Below are 20,024 nucleotides of genomic sequence, written 5' to 3' on the forward strand. Positions count from 1 at the left end.
GAAGAGAAATGAGAGGAAACAGCTTTTAAATTTTTTTTAGGTTTGCATCCATCATGCAGTGGAAGCAGCTGTCCAACAGGGAGAGCAGAGATTTGATTAGCTCCCACTTTAGCCACACAGGCTTGTATGACAGGTCTGATTGGAGGATCTTGTCTGCGAAAGGAGGATGTCTCAAGGAAGAAAATGCTTCAACAACCCTGCTCAAGTGCTCTTAACCCCACCAGCGCCAGGCCGACAGCTCCTCTGTCACGCTGTAGTAACGGCTGCTTGCAGTGATTTAGCCATTGTTGTGTTTACTGTTTCATACACTGACTTCCTGTTTGTCAACATGATTGATCAAAAGTCACAGTTACAGGCTGTGTAAAAGAACTCAGCAGCATTACTTCTTCCTCTGAGGGCAGATATGTTCCAACAGTGAATCACTATTCCATCTAGTGGTGCAAAGTGGCATTGCAAGATACATTAACGAGGGTCAGGATAACCAGGTCAGGTTAACTTTAGTACACAGTGATTATCCAGCTCAGCCCAGTCCTTCTGCCTTTTATTCATGTCTTGAGTGGTTATACAAAGATTCACAGGCCAGTACCACCAATGTGTGAGCTTAGGTATAAATCGGGCTTCTCATGACCTGCTCGGCATCCACCGACCCTGGCCCAGATTGACCTGTTATGTTTCAGAAAATGTGGAACCAAGAATCAGGACAAAAAAAAGAATAGATAGAAGAGAGAAGTTCTAAAAAATCTTTTGGAGTATACAGTTAAGGTGGTTCGAGTACAAGTAAGGATGCCTGGCATGGACCAGGGCTCCTGGCCTTCAGGGATAACATCTCCCAGCTGGTTTGAAAGTAGCTAACACAACCCTCATGGTTTAAGCAGTTTGAATGATGAATGACAGTGGAGGAAAAGCTGGTGCTGGTGTAGGCGCTGGTTTAGTTTGGAGTTAACACAGCAGGTGGAGAGTGAGCACACAAACACAATTGAGAGTGAGAAAGCAAGTGAGGAATAAACCTGAACACAGGATGGAGGAAAACAGGCATGGAGGGGGACACACAAGCAGAATTCAGTTGTTAAAAGTTGTTATGTATATAAATGTATGGACTACTACTAGGACATCTGAAATAAAAAAAAATAAATGCAGTATAAACAGAAAGTGGATCAGATAAAAACATCACATTTGTGGGGAGGATTGAGGAGTCTGTAAACTGGTTTCTGTCATATTTCTAACTTCATTTTTTTCCCCAAAAAAATGTGCTAATCTTAGCTCATGAAAATCTGCCACAGTCTCACCATCCCACTGTCCCACTCATGTTAAAAAAAGAAACCTGTACTTACCCACCTTCTCCTGCCAACATGACTTGTGTCAACATGTATGGAGACAACCGGTGTTATTTATGTGCCTCTCCTAAAGATGGAACCTGATGTTTTTACTTAAAATAACAGCTGATGTAGCAAAGGTTGGCTACAGTGTCATGTGAAAATTACATGTCACTTGTAATAAAGTGGAATTCACTTTAAATTAACTCCTTTAAAGGTGTGCAGCCAATTAAATGAAAATGCAGGCCATTCATCCACAATTAGAAGAACACATACGTCACAATCACATGCATAAAACTTACTGTATGTCTGTTTAAAGCAACACACTTTACCATCATTTGCATACCTCATTAATGAAAACAAAAACACATTTACATGCTCACTGTCCACCTACAGCAGCAAGGCATCCTATGATTTAGAGATTAAACTGAAAATAAGGTGACAACACATACACACAACAACAAGCGAAATGATAGGAAACATCAGTTAATTCCCACTTCTCCACCAGCAAGGGGCTTTTTATTAGTCAACTACCACTTACCTATGACACTTGCACACACACTCTTCTACTGCACAGATGAGTACATCTGTTCCTTCACATGGGGACTGGCCTCGCAGCGCCGTCTCTCACGCACAGGTGTTCCTGGCTGTCCGTTTCCGTGGAGACGCACAGAGCCGCATTAATTGGTTTATTTACAGTCAGCAGCGCAGGAAGCCTTCAGATGTGCGTTACACTGACTGGTTTAACGGGGGCCATCATCGGCAATGGATCGCTCGCAGGGCGACTGTTGTCATCAGCAATCAGCCACAAAGAGAAGAGAGGTGATTAAATAACAGGCGCGACATGTCATGTTTAATAGAGGATGCTGGGTAAATGAATGAACTGTATGGGTAATAGTTGGCACATGTCCCAGTTTAGATAGCGGTAGGATTTTTTTTGTTGTTTTATTTTTGCCTTAATGGAACACTGCCTGTGTGACACTGAGTTGGACTTAATACATTAGCATTTATAAATCTGATTTGACTTAACCATGACTTGCTCTCAAGGACTTGTGGTTGGTCTGTCACCATGGTAGCATAAAAGCTAGTGGTGTAGCCTTTTGCAGATTGAATAATCTTGCTAAACCTTTGCACACCACCGTAATTTTTGGTCCCATGTTGTATCAGAGCCATGATTTCCATGGCAGCATCATATAAAAGTAAAGATTTCTTCCGATTGTAAGTACAACAATTACACTATATCTGCTGGCAAATGTCACATCGCTCCCATGGGGAAAATACACCTTCCTAAAATCCCCACAGGCTCAATTAGCTGTTTTTTTATGGGCTTTCGGGACACCGAGGTCTGCATGCAAGGTCTACATTTTGATAACTTGTCAAGTAACTGTTTCAGCTAGCTGTAACTCCAGACTACATTTATTCAATCGTACTGCTCTCATCTCACAATAATGGCTTCTCATTCAACTGCCCAGCTCTTTATAAATGGGTTAACCCACACAAATGATCCCCACAGCCTAACAGCTAATAATCAGTGCCAAGAGGTGCCATGACATGTAAGACTAACTGCACATTTAAACATGTTTTCAAGCTGTGCAATTAACTCTGTGGGGCATATTTATTTATGTTCATGAAATTTATTTAAAAAATGATGTTACCATCCTCCAGTCAGAGGTGTACGTTCCTCTTGCACTGCCTCAACTCAGAAATAAGTGTAGCTGCAGTGGACCTCCATTTCTTTCTCTCTCTCTCTCTATGTGGACCCTCAGATGGATTTTAACTGTCTGTTGGACAGCAGATTGTGCTGTAGTGTCTTGTGTGTGTGCACAGTGGTGCAGTCATACTTCACTGCACTTTGTCTGTGATTCTGCCTGAGACAGAACACGCTGATGGAATTCACTTAACCTCCCTGCCCAGCCGTACCTCTCTACATTACTCAGTGTGTCTCAGGTTCTTTGCCTGCCCCCGGCACCCCTTCCTGCCCCCGTGATAATCCTCTCACCTCTTCTCTGCTTTTATCCTCTCATCTTGAAGTTTTTGATCCCAGCTGATAGAGTTTGACGTGCAACAGTGCTAGTTAGCTTCTTCATATTGCTGTCTGATTTTTCTACAGCACCTAGGATGGATACACATCCTCTCCTATCAGGTGATGTCACTTTTGATTTTGAGCCAACAACTCTCTTATCTTATTGCTTCACATGGTAAAAAGCTTGCTGTCTGCAAATTCGGGCATTATATTTCCACTCCTCCAATAGAGAGGCAAGTGTGCTTTTAAATGCAATTACACAAATGAGATGACCACCTACTTTTTGCAACCAGCACATTTGAAAGTAAAGACCAGCAAACGTGTGCATATTTGAATCCAAATGTGCTCTTTGTGAGTGTTTTCTCACAACAATGAGCAGGCCGGGTGATAAAACAGCACTGACTCTGGATGCATTCTGTGTTATTGGAGCCAAGGCGGTGTCGGTATGTTGTGAAGTCAGAACGGAAGGTGGAAAATGTCAGCACCGCGGACAGTTCCTCACCGGGAGGCAAAAAGCAGCTCTGAATATTAAGGAGGAAGCAAAACATACATGAACTCCATTTAAAGGAAGCTCCTTATTAAGTTTTCTTGCATCTTTCATTAAAGTAAAACAAAGAACCTGGCCTCATTTTTATGAATAATTTTCAAAAATTCATCCCATCAAAATGACTTTTTTATTGGTTTAGCAAACTGGTGTACACAGTGGCTTAATTATTAAAGCGCTAGAACTGCATATATGTATGACCCATCTCTTTTTATATAACATAACATTTTTATACAAAAAATAAGTACATTACTTTATGTTTTAATGGATTTGATTAAATATTTGAGTGATAATTTAACCTTTGATAACGTGTTAGGGTGTGACTACTACCTGGATGAGTAGTTCCAAATGCTCACTAACAGTAAATTAGGCAGAACCGTAGAAACAACTTCTCAACGAGATCTGCGAGTTCATTAAATGTTTTGCCCTAGCTTTGAGAAAGAAAGCTAATGCTATGCTAGTAATAATATTCAAGAACATCAGTAGCTAGCTGGCTAATCTGCTATGTGTTTCAGTCAGCTGTCACTATTTTTTTTCTTTAAAAAAGATTATTTGTCATGTTGTTAATATTGTTTATCTGTTGCTATGGTTACCCATCTAAGCAGTTGTTTACTAATCAGGAATTAGTTCACACCCTGCAGCCACTCAGAATCAAGTTAACCTTGTAGGCCCCACCAGCCACACCATACCACCTCAACAGTATTTGTAGCAGCACGATGACACACTTTGTGTTGCCATTATGCAATTAAATCTGCATTTCCCCGGTTTTGTTTATGTAAGCAAATGAATCTGAAATGTCATCCAGATGATCATGATGAGAATTTCTCATGATGTGTATGAATAATAAAGCCCAACCCGTGGTGACAGCTGTTTCTGCCTGACATGCAGTGATTGATTTCACCACAGTGGCTGAATGCAAATGGCATGTAGACACAAATAAACTGAAAGAAAACAGACAGGAGCAAGCAGCAGCAGAAGCTGGAATGTTTAGTGTATAGATTTATAAGTTTAACCAGATTGGTGTTTGCTAATTTGATAATTTTTGTAACCCTTGTCAATGTTAATGGTCTCAGTATGTACATAAAATGAGCAGTTAAAACTTTCTGTGTGGTCTGCATGTGGTGAGGTGAGAGCAAAGTACAGGCCATTTTGTCATGAGGTGACAGGTCCAATCATACAAAAACAATGCAGTCATCTGCAAAAAAGATGAACTTTTATACACAATATCATCCGACAGGCTATTGTGTTAGCTAATCATATACATGCATGGCCAAGTTCACAGCAAACAAACAAACAGAGGACACTTTTAGTCTGTAGTATGAAGATCTAAATGTTTGCGCAATGTGGCCATTTTTGAGTGACAGATGGTCGGTGTCAAGGTTCTTCAGGAACCAATGTCACAGTGGGTCCATGCCCAGAAAGGGTTTAACCCACTCTGAACATGTGTCAATTGTACTTTAGCCCTCCCTATACAGTCCAGTGAAGGAGGTGTCTCTATGCAGTAAAAGTGCCTGACTATCTTCACATTGGCCAAAATCATTTTATCCAAGTATCTGTAGATTAACACAAAGAGATAGCAGATCAGAAAACTGAGTCTATTGGGAAATCTTTAGCTTTGTCAACCACAAATTCTTTCTGATGATCTCAGACCCTTATTTCTGCCTCTCATGAGGTAAAAAATAAAAAATAAATTCCTATATATTTTTGAAGGTTTGGTTTTAAAAGAGATGCCACTGCTGCATGAGCAGAATGAGGAAAACCTTGCGTCAGAACCTTATATGTCAAAAAATAAAGTAAATGATATGAGACTTTTGCTTTTGCTTCCCACACTAGAATCCCTCAACGTGCAGATAAGCCTGGCCACACCAATCTTACTACAATGACTCACACATATATAATGGCTTTTTTTCTTTCTTTCAGCTGCCACCGGCAGCACCCATGCCAGCTCTGGGTCAGCAGCATTTTAATGGTGTCTCCTCTTCCTTCATTCCCTCATGTGGAGATATTAGTAGTTAGATTGCACACAGTCTGCGCTGAAATTACAGCCTGAGTTAAAATTGCTTTATAGGCCTGTAAACTCATTCAAGACATTTAACAGCCATCTTGGCTGCATCTTATATATTAGGAGGTGGACGTCCTTCATGGTGATGTGCACAAATTTCCAGTTACAGATATTATACTGTAGTGTGTGTGTGTGTGTGTGTGTGGGGGGGGGGGGGGGGGGGGGGCTTAGAGAGTGACAGATGATTAGAAGATGTAAAGGCGGTGCACACTTGGCCCCCTGGGACACTGTGAGCTTTTCTCTGCGATGTCAGCCCACTTACTGAAACCACCATCAGCCTCTCTCTCTTCTTTTCCTCACAGTGAAAGCTGCATACTGTAATTCATCCAGTATGTGTTATAGGTTTAACTTAACTTGAACTTTCTGTTTGACTTGACAATGTGTGGTGATTTTGGAGAAGAAGCTTCTTTAGTGTGCAGTATGAGGAGGTCTGCACACTCGTTTCTTTAATTTTCTATACTGTCTATGCATGCATGGATGCGGCACAGTTTTTTTTTGTTTCTGGGGGGACATAGACAAGGCGTGGGACATTTGTTGTCAAGGCAACCACACTAACTATAAACCCTGCAGTTTGCATTGATAATAGAGGAGACTAGTTTGACCACAAGTAGGTGTTAGCTAGCTTGTAGCTTAGCAATTCTAAGCTTCTTATGAGGAAGCAGACTGTTTTTAGGCCTGCTATTGTTGAACAGAAGGCCCAGATCTCTATGGAAGAAGATTTATTTCAAGTATAGATTACTAAAACAATGAAAAAGTAAACATTTTTTTTAGAATTTTAACCTATTAGAAGACTGACTTCTAACAACTGTAAGGTACTAGTACCACACATCTGTAAGTCAAGGCTTATTGACAGTCAAACAGCAATCAGTAGTGACTGATTAGTCTGGGGGTCCTGTCAAAGTCACTTATTGAGACAAATTGGTTTGTCTCAGTAAACGACAGAGGTTGGCGTGGGACCCCATCCCTAGGGGCCTCACCCTGCCCCACACACAACTGTGTGGGCATGTGAAGTTTCTGTCAGGCTTGTACCTTTTTTAGGTCAAAAGTCAAAGTGCTGAGATCAGAAAAAGAAGCGTGTGTACTGGGAATGGTGTGTTTTATGTGATCGCATCTTTTTCACCATTAGAAAATAGATGGGTTTCTATTCCTGCATTGACAGACCATCTTGTGGTCATAAGTTATACAGCACCACACCTCACATCAAAAGCACCTTTTTCCACATCCTTTTTGTACCATTGTCATTATATTTGCTCTTGATCGCTGCGGGGCAGCAGTGTTGGCCTTCATGTGGACTACTGTGAGATGCCCCAAGGCAATCAGAGAAGGTGCTCCCAGCATGAATCCTGGCTACCAGTGAGCAGCAGCCTGCTGGGCTTTGAAGTCAGGACACTTGAGGGATATCAGGTGATGAATGGAAAATCAAACCCGTTCGTTTTAATTAAACTCCCCTGTCAGTAAAATGATCCAAGTCCTAATCAATGGGTCAAGATTGAATCTGACCTTACTGCCCTCTACGCCTCCTTGAACCCTTTTGTTTTTTTTTTCTTTGTGTGGTTTTGTCCACAATAACATGGGGAGAACACTCATGTGCGAGGAAAATGTGTAGGTGTGTGGGAGGATAGGCAGGGGTTGCAGGGACCATTAAAGATGGAGAAAAGATGGACAATTTGCTGCTTTCAGTTTAGCAGGTTGTGGCAGAAGCCATTATTTTCCTTGTGTTTTTCTTTGCAATCTTTCTGTTGTAACTGTTGATGATGAAAACGGAAGCATTTTAGTTTTTTCATCACCCTCATTTTGTAATTAAAAAGGCTATTACCAGTCTGGAGTTTGATTTGCTGTGACTAAGGAAATCAAGAGCATCAGTCAGCAGCCTGAGCTCAGCTTTGTAGTGGCTTCTTGATTCCGTACATGCAGCGTTAACACACTTTGTGATCTCCATTATCCACAGGTTGGTGGTTGGTGCTTTGTGGAGAGAGTGATGAGTATTTTCCACAGGCCTGAGGAATGGAAGAAAAAAATACTTTTTACGTTCAAGCATTCTTCTGTCTCTGTTCTGTTGTGGCTCAGAGTGGTTGAAGAGAATCCAAACAAAGTGTATAGAGGGCAATCGGATCATTTGTGGAATTGATGGAGAGCAGTGGATTTGCTTCTTCTTTATCTGCTAATTGCTGCCTGTCCAGACCTCACACGTAAGGGACACCTCACAAATGCACTTAATGCTTCATGTGAAGTCTGGGAAAGTGTGGGTGCCATGTCCCTGAGCGTACTGATGGGGATGCCATCTAGATAAATGTCCCCATTTACTACCCTTCTTCCTTCTATTCAGCTGGGACATGGGTGCAGAGAGGGCGCAGCGTGGGTGCCTCAGAGAAGAAGAGGGATGGGATGGGGTGGGGTTGGGGGTGGGAGCCGAATCCAGCCGGCAGAAGTGGTTGAGTCAGAGCTTAACCACATTAGAGTGGGAAGACTGAGGAGAAGCCTGTAAGAAGTGTTTAATCTCAGTCAGCAGAAAGTGGGGGGTGAGAGGTGGGGGGGTGGTGGTGGGGGTGCCTAGTGGACTTGTCGCAAAGCTCAACATGACTATCAACACTTCTCACATTTCAGTCAGTGGGTTTACATGCACTTAATAGGCAGCTTACTGTGAGGCTTACCTGATTTTCATTGAAGCTCGGCTCACAAAAGTATAATGTCTGCAGAAGAAACCTGATTTCCTGACCTTATATAATGTTATATGGATTTTTGAATAAAAAGTGTGCATGCTCATGATCAGACAGGAAGTAGCACTGAGATGGCATTGTAGACGGATTAAAAAGACATAATAAACTATGGCTGAAAGAGTTAAAGAAACAAGACTGCAAAGGTGATTTACTAAGAAAGGTTAGGTCTGACAGCACCCATCCATACATTCCTCCAGTTTCATCCACTAATTAGAAGCAATCGTAGCAGTAAAGCATGGTATACCAGGACACAGACCAGTCCAAACTAACTTTGGTTTAGCTGCAAGCAGATAGCCTCAAGCCTGAGAGAATGGATCTGCGAGTTCCAGTTTTTGGCTGAGGCCTCATAAAGGAGAGACCAGGTGTATTGCAGTCTCTCCTCCGAGCTTGGTGTGCCTAGTACAAAAGACAGCTTAATCAGTTGCTATACTTCTCCTGACACAAAAAGATACTTCTCTTCTCAGAGATAGGATGTCCATGTACCAGACATTGGTGCGGTGGGTGCAAGATGCCAGTCGGGTGGGAGGCAAAGATGTGGAGCCACAAAGTGTCTAAGGATGTTGGGGTGGAAGGATGGATCAACCAAACAGGCATCAGCAAAATACAGGTTTGTTTAGTGGTTAGGGTCAAACATTGGCTAACTTGTTGCTTGTAGCTGTAACAGCCTGGTGTTAACCTTGGGTAACTTCCTAAAGTATTTTTTGGGAATCCAGAAAACTTATTCTCCAGAAGTAGACTTGGGATCCTGGTCTTGCATCATAGGAAAAGTTGTGTGTTTTTCTGGAGTCTGGACAACAAAACATCCTGAGACTGGTATGATATGCAGATTAACGTATATTTTTCACATCCAAGGATCCTGGATGTGTGCTGGAGGACAGAAATCTCTTTAAGTATTTTGGTGTGTACTGACTTTCATTTTTACTAATTATGCTCACTGGGACAGTGTGAAAGTTTTGTTGATGGAATCCAGGGAGTGTGGTTATTTCTCCTGATAATACAGTCTTTTTTATATCCACACATATTTCTGCACCTACCTTAAGGGAAATGATGTGCAGACTGCATGCGCTAGGAATTTGGGTATTCTGAGGCAATGATCTGTAATTGATAAAGGAAGTGTTATGAAACATGGAGGGATGACGGTGAAACATATTATGACAACAGTATACTGCAGACGTCCAAGAGCCTCTGTTGACAGAAGCAGGCTGACAGTAGTCCACGCAGGGTGGACCTGGGGGCTATGGCAACCTCCATATGTCTTTTTAGCATTTCTTTATCCAGTGGCTCTTGTCAAACATATTCAAACAAAGTGTAATCACAGCTGACAGCACAAGGCCAGCGACTCTGCACGGAGCCTTAGAGAGAAGAGGTCAGGAGTGTAATTCAGCACTGACCTCTTTGGAACACAGCCCTATTGAAAGCGTTGATGTAATACTGTGTCATTTCCTCTGTACAAACAGGGAAAATAGATGCAAAAAGGACTGTCAGGGGACTTCTATAAGCAGCTTTTCAAAATGGCAGCAGCACTCCGCTCCTGATAACTATGCTCCAGTGGTTTTGTGCACTTCAAGTGTCTATCCACTGCTGTGAAGTGCCCTTACCAAGCATGAATCACTGTATCCTGGCTAACTGCCTGCTCAGAATACTTACAGTGTAGGAGGCTCTTCCAGATGCAATTTGCCAATTGCTTCTCAGGCATCAATGACTAAGCTGAACAGAAATGTAGCCCACATCTTACCAACTTCTCCTGCCATGTATTGTGATTCGAATGCAAATTAGTTAAATGACTCTCATCATGAAAGGAGCAGTTGCAGCATAAGCAAATCTGTTGAAGAATGGAGCCTTCATGGTTTTGTGCGTGACTGTCATTTCTGATCAGTTCTGCTTCTACAAGTGTCTACTCCTACTCTTAACAGTACAGGAGACAATAGAGTGCATTATCTTACAGGTCCTCTGGCTGTGCAAGCAGCACTTTGATAAAGCATTGCCAAATACAGAGGCACAATTCAAATTGGTTCAAGAAATAGGGGGGAAGAAGGTGAACTCTCATGACTACATACTCTCAACTATAACCACTTGTGGTGTCTGACCATGCTGACAGTGGAATCACAGCCGGAATAAAAAACTTAAATCAAATAAAAAAAATGCTAGGGTTTGCTGCTACTACCAAAAACCAATGTTTGTTTTCAGGCTAGTAGAAAAGAGCTTTTATTTTTAAACTACTACATTTTGCTCAGTGGTCCGGCATAGCCGTTTGACATTTTGGCATACAGTAAGTCTAGGTTGTTCATCTCTATATTCTGAGTCTGTCAACCATAACATCTTCCCATAGACACTTTAACTTGCAATTTCATGATTTGTGACCAGTGCGGTTGTCACCTCTGCGTCTTGTTATTCCAAGGGCGGTTGTCTTTTTCGCTTTTCCAGTCAGCACAGTCTCACACTTTTCTCTGCATGGCTGCCACTTTCTGAAGGCCTTCACACTAAGAGACTGGGTGTTAAATTCCTCTTTGTCAGGTGACCCCAGTGAGTGCTGACGCTCGAAATTCATTGTCTTTGGGCCAGAAAGGCGATCACACTCTGAAACTACGAGTCAGTACATGTTTCCTAAATTTCCTGGCGCTATTGATACTGTATTTTTTAACCTAATGGAAGAATATAAAGATTGAACCAAAAGGGTTCTGAGATGGACCCCTGTGGAACCCCACGTTTCGTAGGCATTTGGTCTGACATAAAGTGTATCAGTAAAAACAAAGTTAATAACCTTCGGAGTCGACCATGTCATGTACGACAGGAGAGCATACGTCTTACAAAGTCGCTCATATCTCAGGAATAGTAATAGCTGAAGACGTTGTCGACGATGACGATGTTTTTTTTTCTCAAAAAGAAGACACTTCAGGCTTTCTGCGGAGCTATCTGCCATGCCTTTGTCTTGTAAACAGGCCGCAATATTCTATGGGCAAGTCAGTGTCCAATTGGACCATCAAGCGACAGCACAAGGGGCTCAAATATCCAATTCCAAGGGTTAGGGTTACTGTACATTTCGTGTCGGTGCCACGTAATGCAGTGTTAACAATCTGTGCGTATGTCACTGTGAGATCAGGTTGGCAGGGCAGAAGAGTACACCAAAACACACATATACAAAAGACAGGTCCTCTGGCCAGTAGGTGGCGCAGTAACTGTAGCATATCAGCATATCAATCTGTGCAGATTCAGAGGCTCAGCATGTAAAGTTTTATCCACATAGGTAAGTATGAGGGAGATACAGCCACAAAAACATTCCCTGTGCATTGGTGAAGGGTTAACTTTGTGGCGGCGCCACAGCCAGACCGTATGACAAAGTGCTGTGCTATGTGTACAGATTTTCATGTCTGTAGGTTAAACGGGGACTCAGATCTGATTCTAGGGGTCACTGCTGCATCCACATTGGATGAAGTATGTGGGAGATACAGCCACAAATACATCCATTTCCTGTGTGTGGCAAAGGCTCAACTTCATGACACAAAACACAACACAAAATCTGTTTTTTTTCTCCAAAGTTGCCATTCAACTTCCCTATAGCTGATTGTGGTTGAGCTCTGAGAGGCATGCTGTATCATTCCCTAGTTTGCTCTCCAGTCAATAAAGCCAGGCTTTGGCACAACCAGGCCACAGCAGATAGCCATAAACCCGTTGTTCTTTGTACACCTGAGACTCCCTGAGCTTTATCATCCATAGCCATTGCACTGCAGTAGAAAGTAAGGAAAATAAACAGATAGATGACACTGAGGTGTGGTCAGGCCTGTTAAGAACAGCTGCAGTCAAGCAGAATGGTCATTTTTAAAAGGGAGCCAGAATGAGGTCAGCAAGACTGACCCGTCCATGTGTGCAGCAGATGGGAGTGACAGCCCTTCCTTTTTTTAGCACCATCCCTCGCGTCTCAGCATCACAGTAATTTTTTTTGTTACCATCCTGAATTGTAAAATGTTTGTTAAAAGTTCAATCTGTCGTGTGGTATTTATGGGCCCTTACTTTTAACCACTGTAAATCAGTTTTAACACTAATGGTGACTCTCTCTCAGCAGTATTTTTTAACACTAGTCATAGCAATTACCTTTGCTGCTATAAATCAGAAGCTCCCATCTCCCGCTAATTCCCTGCTCTTTCAAAAAGAAAGATGGGGAAGCACTGATCGTTATGATCACTCACAACCCCGAGCTTTAACCCACTCTGGACAAAGTCTGGCACAAATTCTTCTGGGATGCAGCTTAATGGCCGGGATGAGCGATACCCTGGCATGGAAGCGAACTCACCCCGTGCTTTATCACTCTTGTCAACCTTCTAATGCATTGCATGTCTTTTCAACCTTGTGTTTCTCCACCGCTTTGCATAGGAAGCTCTGACATATTCTTCTTGGGCAGATACAGCTCAATCCTCCCTCTTGTCAGGAGATGTTGGCCTCCTTCCCGGCTGTGCACCCCTCAGTTGTTAGAAGGGGGCTCCCTTGTGAAATAACTGTGTCAGCCAGTCGGTGATGTGCCTTGTCAAAACCCAACAGTTTGGCCATCTGGCTGATTCACACTGACAGCATCTGCCCAGTTTCCTGCAGAAATCAGACCTTGACCGGCATGCCAAGCCGCTTCTGTATGTGTCCACTGTCTTGTCTCTACAACGTTAAAAACTGTCCTGCTCCACCATTAGCTTCATCGACATTAGATATCTCTTGACATGCATGTGAATTTAGAAAGATACATTTTTGCCTGTCACTTCTCAATCAAAATACTTTGAAGATCTTCAGATGGATTTATCAGAAATCCTCTCTCTCATGTCCTTTGTCCTCCATCACTGTGAATTTTGGTATTCCGTCTCATCTCACTTTTGCCTGACACTCGATTTTTCTTCCCCAAGACGTCAGGTGCTGGGAGCAACCTTGACATATTAGGACATTAAATCTGAATCAGCACCTGTCGCCACCCTAAAGTGCTTCCACATTTCTCTGTTTTCTCAAGCGCATCAAGGAAAATACAATTTCACCCGCAGTGTCTGTCTCTGTCACATCCATCCTCACAGACACCATCTCCACATTCACCGCTTCCTCTTCCTTTGTACCAAATGTCCCTCCAGCTAATTGGCCTTGTTTAATTACATTGATGATAATGTTTGTTGATGATTTTGTACTAAATCAGTTTTTGTTGTTTTTTTGTTAATATGTAACTTTGCCAGGATTGAAAGTTACACCGAGTACCATACCATCTCCTCCCCATGCTCCTCCACATCCCATCTCATCTGCTCCCTACTCTGTTTTAAAGTAATTATGCCTCATTAATCTACAATAGCTCAGTACCAGCCTATTAATCCAGAGGTCTTGATGGCAGACAGAAGAAAATGAGCTTTTCTATTAACCCGACATCATTATTCTTGCCATATAAGGTGCTGCAGTTGATGACTTCCCCCAGCAACAACCCCCACACAACCTCCATATTAGCCTTATTAGCGGTCCCTCCATTACAATCATGCCCTTTTTGCTCTCAGTTGCCCTTTTCATGTTGCTTGCATGACTTATCACAGAATCCTTTGACTAATACATAGTAGCTCTTGGCAAGGTTTGTGCATAAAAATGCTAAATTAGAGATGATTTGGCCATTTTGGCAAGGAAAGGGGAGGTGGATGGATGAGTCAATGATATACTAGATTTTAACATGGCATATATGATATATAATAAAGACTGTACACAGAATGATGTGTTTGTGGGTCATCGTTCAGAGCAGTTTTTGAAGTCAGGTAATTTGTTACACAGAGACATCTTGAAGGTAATAATTAAAATATTTGGACATTAGGACAAGCCCTTTCAAAATAAGACTTCAATCATTCAAATCTTTATATGTCTTTGCATAAGTATATATGTCAAGTGTGGTCACTCAGTGTGTTTTTTGTACTTACAACACGTCCTCATGATTTTTCAATGTGGCCCCCAAGCAGGCCCTTTACACCATCCACTGAGTTTTTTCGGATAAGCACCAGGTTCGTGCTGCTAACACGGCCACCAGTGCCAAATCTGTCCATGTCCTCTGTGTGATCCTGGGTTAAACATGGCACACAGGCCGGCAAGGAAGATGAAAACACTTGCCCCACTCACTGCAGAGAAATAGCTCACGCCTGCTATGCCACTTGATTTTCTCCAGCTGTATCGGAGCACTCTGGGAGAGCTGATTGCTGAATGGCTTGGCAGGGCTTCGGGTGTATATGTGTCTTGTGTGTGTGTGTGGTTGAAGTCCCACTGCGCAAAGGAGTAATTCCTCTCATCCTTAACCAGACTGACGTGCTAGCTCATCACTCTCTTTCATCAAGACCTCTCCTCACAGGCCCCCTCCTGTTAAACCCTCAACCCTCAGCTAAATGTTGTAGCATCTCCTTTCTCTCCTCACAAACTGCACACAGGAGAGATAGAACGCAAACACAGTCGACCTTTTATTTCCTTATTTACATCATTATCTTGCTCTCTTATAACCAGCATTTTCGGTCTTAATCTGCCTTTGCTTGCATTATTTTGTCAAGGAGAGGGTTTCCTGGATTAACCTATCCTGACGGGAATTTGACACATTAATTATCCATAAGCGGTCACCTCACTTTAGCCTTGGCGTGCTGAAACCTGCGCCATTTTTCAAAAGCTGTCACAAACAATCACCCTCACTCAGCTGGGCGGGAGTGCCTGAGCCCGAGCTGAGAACGAATCCAGCAGTTAGCAATCAATCTCCAATGCACACAGTTTACCTGCTTTTAAAACTGCCAGATTTGAGGATTTGTCAGTACTTCATTACTAGGCCCTAGGCTGTTTTTGAATTGTCCTAGCAATGACAGGTTGTCCAGCCATTTCTGATTTGTTGCCGGGCACCATAAAGTGGTAATATGGTGAACAGAGAGCTGATATGATGCCTTCAGGGCAGTTTAAGAGAATAAGCAGGTTGCATTCTGTCAACAGAAAGGTGTTTTTTTCATGCAGCAGTAGATTTAACATGCAGGATGGGAAGAGTTCGATGAAATAGAACTAAAGAAAAGTTATAAAATCTAATGAACTATCAACATCCTGTATGAGCAGCAGCCTTTTACAGAGGTCCTATTCTCCAGATCACCACTATAATGTCTTTTTTCTATTGATAAAACCATTACAGAAGCAAAAGTTCCCAGACAAACTTGTTCCTTCTCTATTTTCAGGTCTACTGACTACGGCACAACCTACACAAAGCTGAACCTGATGCCAGGGACAACCATCGTCGTGACGAGTTTTTACATCTGCCCGACCAACAAGAAAAAGGTAGGAGGCCCCAGTGTTTTATTCATTGAGATTTGCAGTGGAAAACTTAAAGCTTTTTCCTAGTGTCCGTTTATAAAGTGATTTTGGACTAGTTTTATCCACATGAAACAAAGAAGATGCAATTCAAACGAATATGATTATGAGCCAATGTGCCCCTGGACAGGACACGAAAACCTGGCATACAGAGTAGTGCCACAGGCTTGAGCTTCAGAGCCCCCTGAGCTCTTGGACCCCTGAGCCTGAGCCCAGTAGGCCCGTTCAGCAATCCATCCCTGATAAGCAGTTGTGGAGCGCACAGATCCGTTCTTTGTTAGTTACTACCTCTGAAAATTGGCTACACTAACCACTTACCTTCTGCAGGTAGTATCTGGCTTTGTCCAATCATGTGAACAGGGTAGGTATTTATAGCATAGCATTCATGGGCGGCTGCACAATCTTTGGTTAAGTTTAGAATTTTGCTTTCACAAAAGACAGTGACAAGATGTGGTGACTACATTAACAATATGTACCATCATGTATTGTGAAAATAAACGCACTATTTAGTCCTCTACAACAAACGCCCCATACAGTAAGTACGGAGTGAGTGGGAGAATTGAGACATACACTTTGAGTAGAGAGTAATGCATGGAGCAGCCATTTTGGATTTTGTGGTCCTGGTAGGTGACATTCTCCAACTTTCCATGTTAGTCATCCAACTTGGTGGAGAACTGTGAAACATTAATCTCTCTCTTTCTCTACCATGTACCTGGTTTGTAATACAGACTTCCTGTTTGTAGTCTCAAAGTGAATCCCTGATGACATCATTAGAGTTACTCAGAATAAAGGAAGCTCCTCCAGAGAAACAGACGACATTATACAACTATGTTCACAGGTGTTACAAAACATGAGGAGTACATTGAACTTAATGTTGAAAATGTATGAAGTGCCACTTTAAACAACACAGATTAGGCACAAATTATGGTTGTATTTTATAGTGCACAGTACTTCTGTGTTAACATTCACTAAGAAGCGATACTGGGGGAAAAGAAGAGGAATTCATGACAGGAATTCATGCATGCTATCCACCTACACTATGTGCCTCCAACCCAGGAACACTGAGAATGGCAGCTAGAGGCAACTAACACTCTACAAGGCACCAGTTTTCAATCAAAAAGAACAAAATGCATTTAAGATATTATAAGATATGCTATTATGATATATAGAATCCATATCTAAGGATGCACAACAGCAACAAAGGCAATCATAACATTTTGTTCCTACCTTCTCTGTTGGATTTATACTTATACTATATTTATTTTTGCCCTCTCTTGGTGCACGTGACCCACTCCTACCCACACTTTCTCTACTTAATTCCAAAAAAAGCAGGCAGCAGATAAGCTGAAGAAAGAGCCAAGAGGTACAGTAGGTGACTTAAGCCGAAATACAGCTTCACTGCCAAACTGTGGCGGCTTGTTTAATTGGCGGGCGTTATCGCCGGGGTCCAGGGTCCTTCTAATCGATGAAGAGAAGAGATGGAGGGAGATTAGATGTAGTCACTTTTCTCACTTTCTCCTTCAGTCCACCACTCCAGCTGTCTCCCATCTCATCTTCTACACACACACACATATACACACACATACACTGAAGGGCAGGCAGCATGAGAGCATTTAATTGCAAGGGAATTGAGTCATCTTAATTTCCCTTAGGGACACAGAGAGAGCAAGACATAGGGTGTGGAAAGACAGTGAGTGGCAGTGAGAGTGTGTGTTGTGACAGTGGGATGTCTGGTAATATGTGCTAGGGATCAAGCTGCAGCTTAAACACGCCTTCAGGCTTAGCAGTGGGGGGTTGGGGGGTAGTGATGGAAGAGCTCAGTGTGTATGAGAAAAGGTGTTCATGTGCACAAAATGCTTTGATTGCTTTCACTAAACATCATCTTTACTTCAGCATCTGAATCACAAGCGTTTGTGAGGTGCCCCACATGCTCTGATCAATACCGCTAATCACATCAGAAAACAGCACAACAAGCTGGGCTGTAAGCTCGGCGCAGGGATTACACACAGTGTGAAGGGGATCACATGGAAAAGGTGTGAGGGGCCCCTCAGGTAATCAATAGGACTTGAGGCAATTAGAGAGAGAGGTGAGTCTTCAGACGGAGACAATGTCATCCTCTCTTTCTCCCTCTCTGCGTCGTTTCACTGAGAGCTCCATTAAAGATCCTTTCGCTGGAGAGGGCTCCTGAGGACCCTTGACACTTTTCAACACCAATGGAGTTGTAAATAAACTTTGAGACTACAGGCTCAGCGCGCTCTCCCTCAGCAATTTTCTGTAACAGTCATCTCAGGGGGACTGTCAGCTGGCCGAGTGTTTGCACAAGTCCATTTTCTTGTTGTGGAGTGCTTAGTGTGTGGTCTAAAAGAAGGTTCAAGTGTATGCTAATAGTGATTTTAAACTAAAAAGCTTTCTGTCAAGTGGTACTTATCTGTTGGAGCTTTGCCAGACATCATAGAGATAAAAGAGGAGAGAGTTTCTTACATTTCTTTTGCTCCTCACTGAGAAATTTACACAATTATTATCCTGTTAGTTTGGCAAGAGGCCTATAATAGAGGTGATCAATACGCCAAAATAAAAAAAAAGAATAAATGAATCAGTAGCTTGGAGCTTAGCAAACCATGTAAGTTGTGAGGTGCAGCAGCAATTCCCAACAGGGTTATGCTCCCTCAAGGCTGCTACCAAGCATGGTAATATTCAACCAAACATAATAATTTAATCTGGCTGCTAATAATTTAGTAACACACTAGTGTCAATAATAAATGGAAATGTGAATGTGCCACAACTTGCTCTTTAAGTGAGTCACATCCTGTGGAACAGTGTGTAAAAACAGTAGGTTAAACATTTAAGTCTAGTTACCTGTTTAGACTGTATAAAATTTCAATTCATGAATATTTTTTGGGTGTGGCCTATTTGAGATACAACTATTGCAGTCACAATCACTAGCTATCTGTCTAGGTGTCATCCATCTGCCTCAGCTCCATTTGAAATCTAAGTCTTTGTATTTTTTTGGATTAGCCAAAAAGGGGCGGAGTCAGACACTTCCAACATGTAGCTAAAACCATCCTTAAAACAAAAAGATAAGAACAGACAGAACCAAAACCAATGCAAGCCTTTTATCTGCAACCACTAAAGAGGTTAAATGACAAATGGTCAAATTTGGCTCTTGCTCAAATATTATGGTATAGGAATCTGTGATTTTAACCTAGATGGACACTTCATGTTGTGATCTGAAGGTTTTTGTTTTTTTGCTTGCATTGCAGCTAGAAAAACAAGCACAGAAACATGTTTACATCAAAACACCTCAGGCATCCGAGGTGTCAGAACAAATTAAAACAATCCAGAGGGCCCCAGTGTATTCCGAAGTTCATTTTTTGGTCCATTAACGGCTTAGCTAAATCTGCTTCCCGCTGAGATGCTGCACCTCCTGATGATTGAGCATGTGTTTTTAAAGAGACGTATGTACAGAAAGCACCTCTTCTGTGGGGCAGCTTCTGAACATACCATCACTGCACCTGCTCTGACATCACCACCTCAGCAAATCTCTGAGAAGCAGAGCATCAATTTTTAGAGGGCTTCAAAGACAAACCACCTTCTGAGCCTGTGTCCTCAATTATAGCCCTCAGCCACCAGTCAGTGTGGGGTCTCCTCGGGGAGCAGTGCTGATGATTTCCTGCCTCATGTCAGAACTTTAAATTTGATTTTGATGAAGAGCAAAGTGCTCTATAATAGCCAAGTGTTTTAATCTGTTACAATGAGGAAGGCACTGTAGTGGCAGGGCTGGTCACTCCTGCTTAGCTTATAGCTCTTCACCATTACTTACACTCTAGTTAAATATTTTATGATATATGTAATAAAACATGAGTCAACTGAGGTCAATAATCCAAGGTGATACTAGAACACTGCTGTTCAACTGTGCCATTTTATATGAGGTATAACCCTCAGCTATTACATCAGGCACTTCTTTCCTTTACTTAGACATTACAAGAGATTAAACAAGAAATAAGCAATGTTCCAATAAAGTCACACCCCAGAGAAGTATCACAAT

At 42.3% G+C, this 20,024-nt stretch overlaps 1 protein-coding gene across 1 annotated transcript in view; it reads left to right on the forward strand.

Annotated features, from left to right (window-relative positions):
- The window catches only part of sorcs2 (sortilin-related VPS10 domain containing receptor 2), a 235,948-nt gene that overhangs the window by 88,381 nt on the left and 127,543 nt on the right, over positions 1–20,024 (forward strand). Inside the window, exon 3 of the mRNA XM_028429592.1 lies at positions 15,847–15,946. Coding sequence (XP_028285393.1) covers positions 15,847–15,946 — 100 coding nt within the window. The remainder of the gene's footprint in view (positions 1–15,846; positions 15,947–20,024) is intronic.

Source organism: Parambassis ranga, chromosome 18 (assembly GCF_900634625.1).
Source record: "Parambassis ranga chromosome 18, fParRan2.1, whole genome shotgun sequence".
Lineage (NCBI taxonomy): Eukaryota > Metazoa > Chordata > Actinopteri > Ambassidae > Parambassis > Parambassis ranga.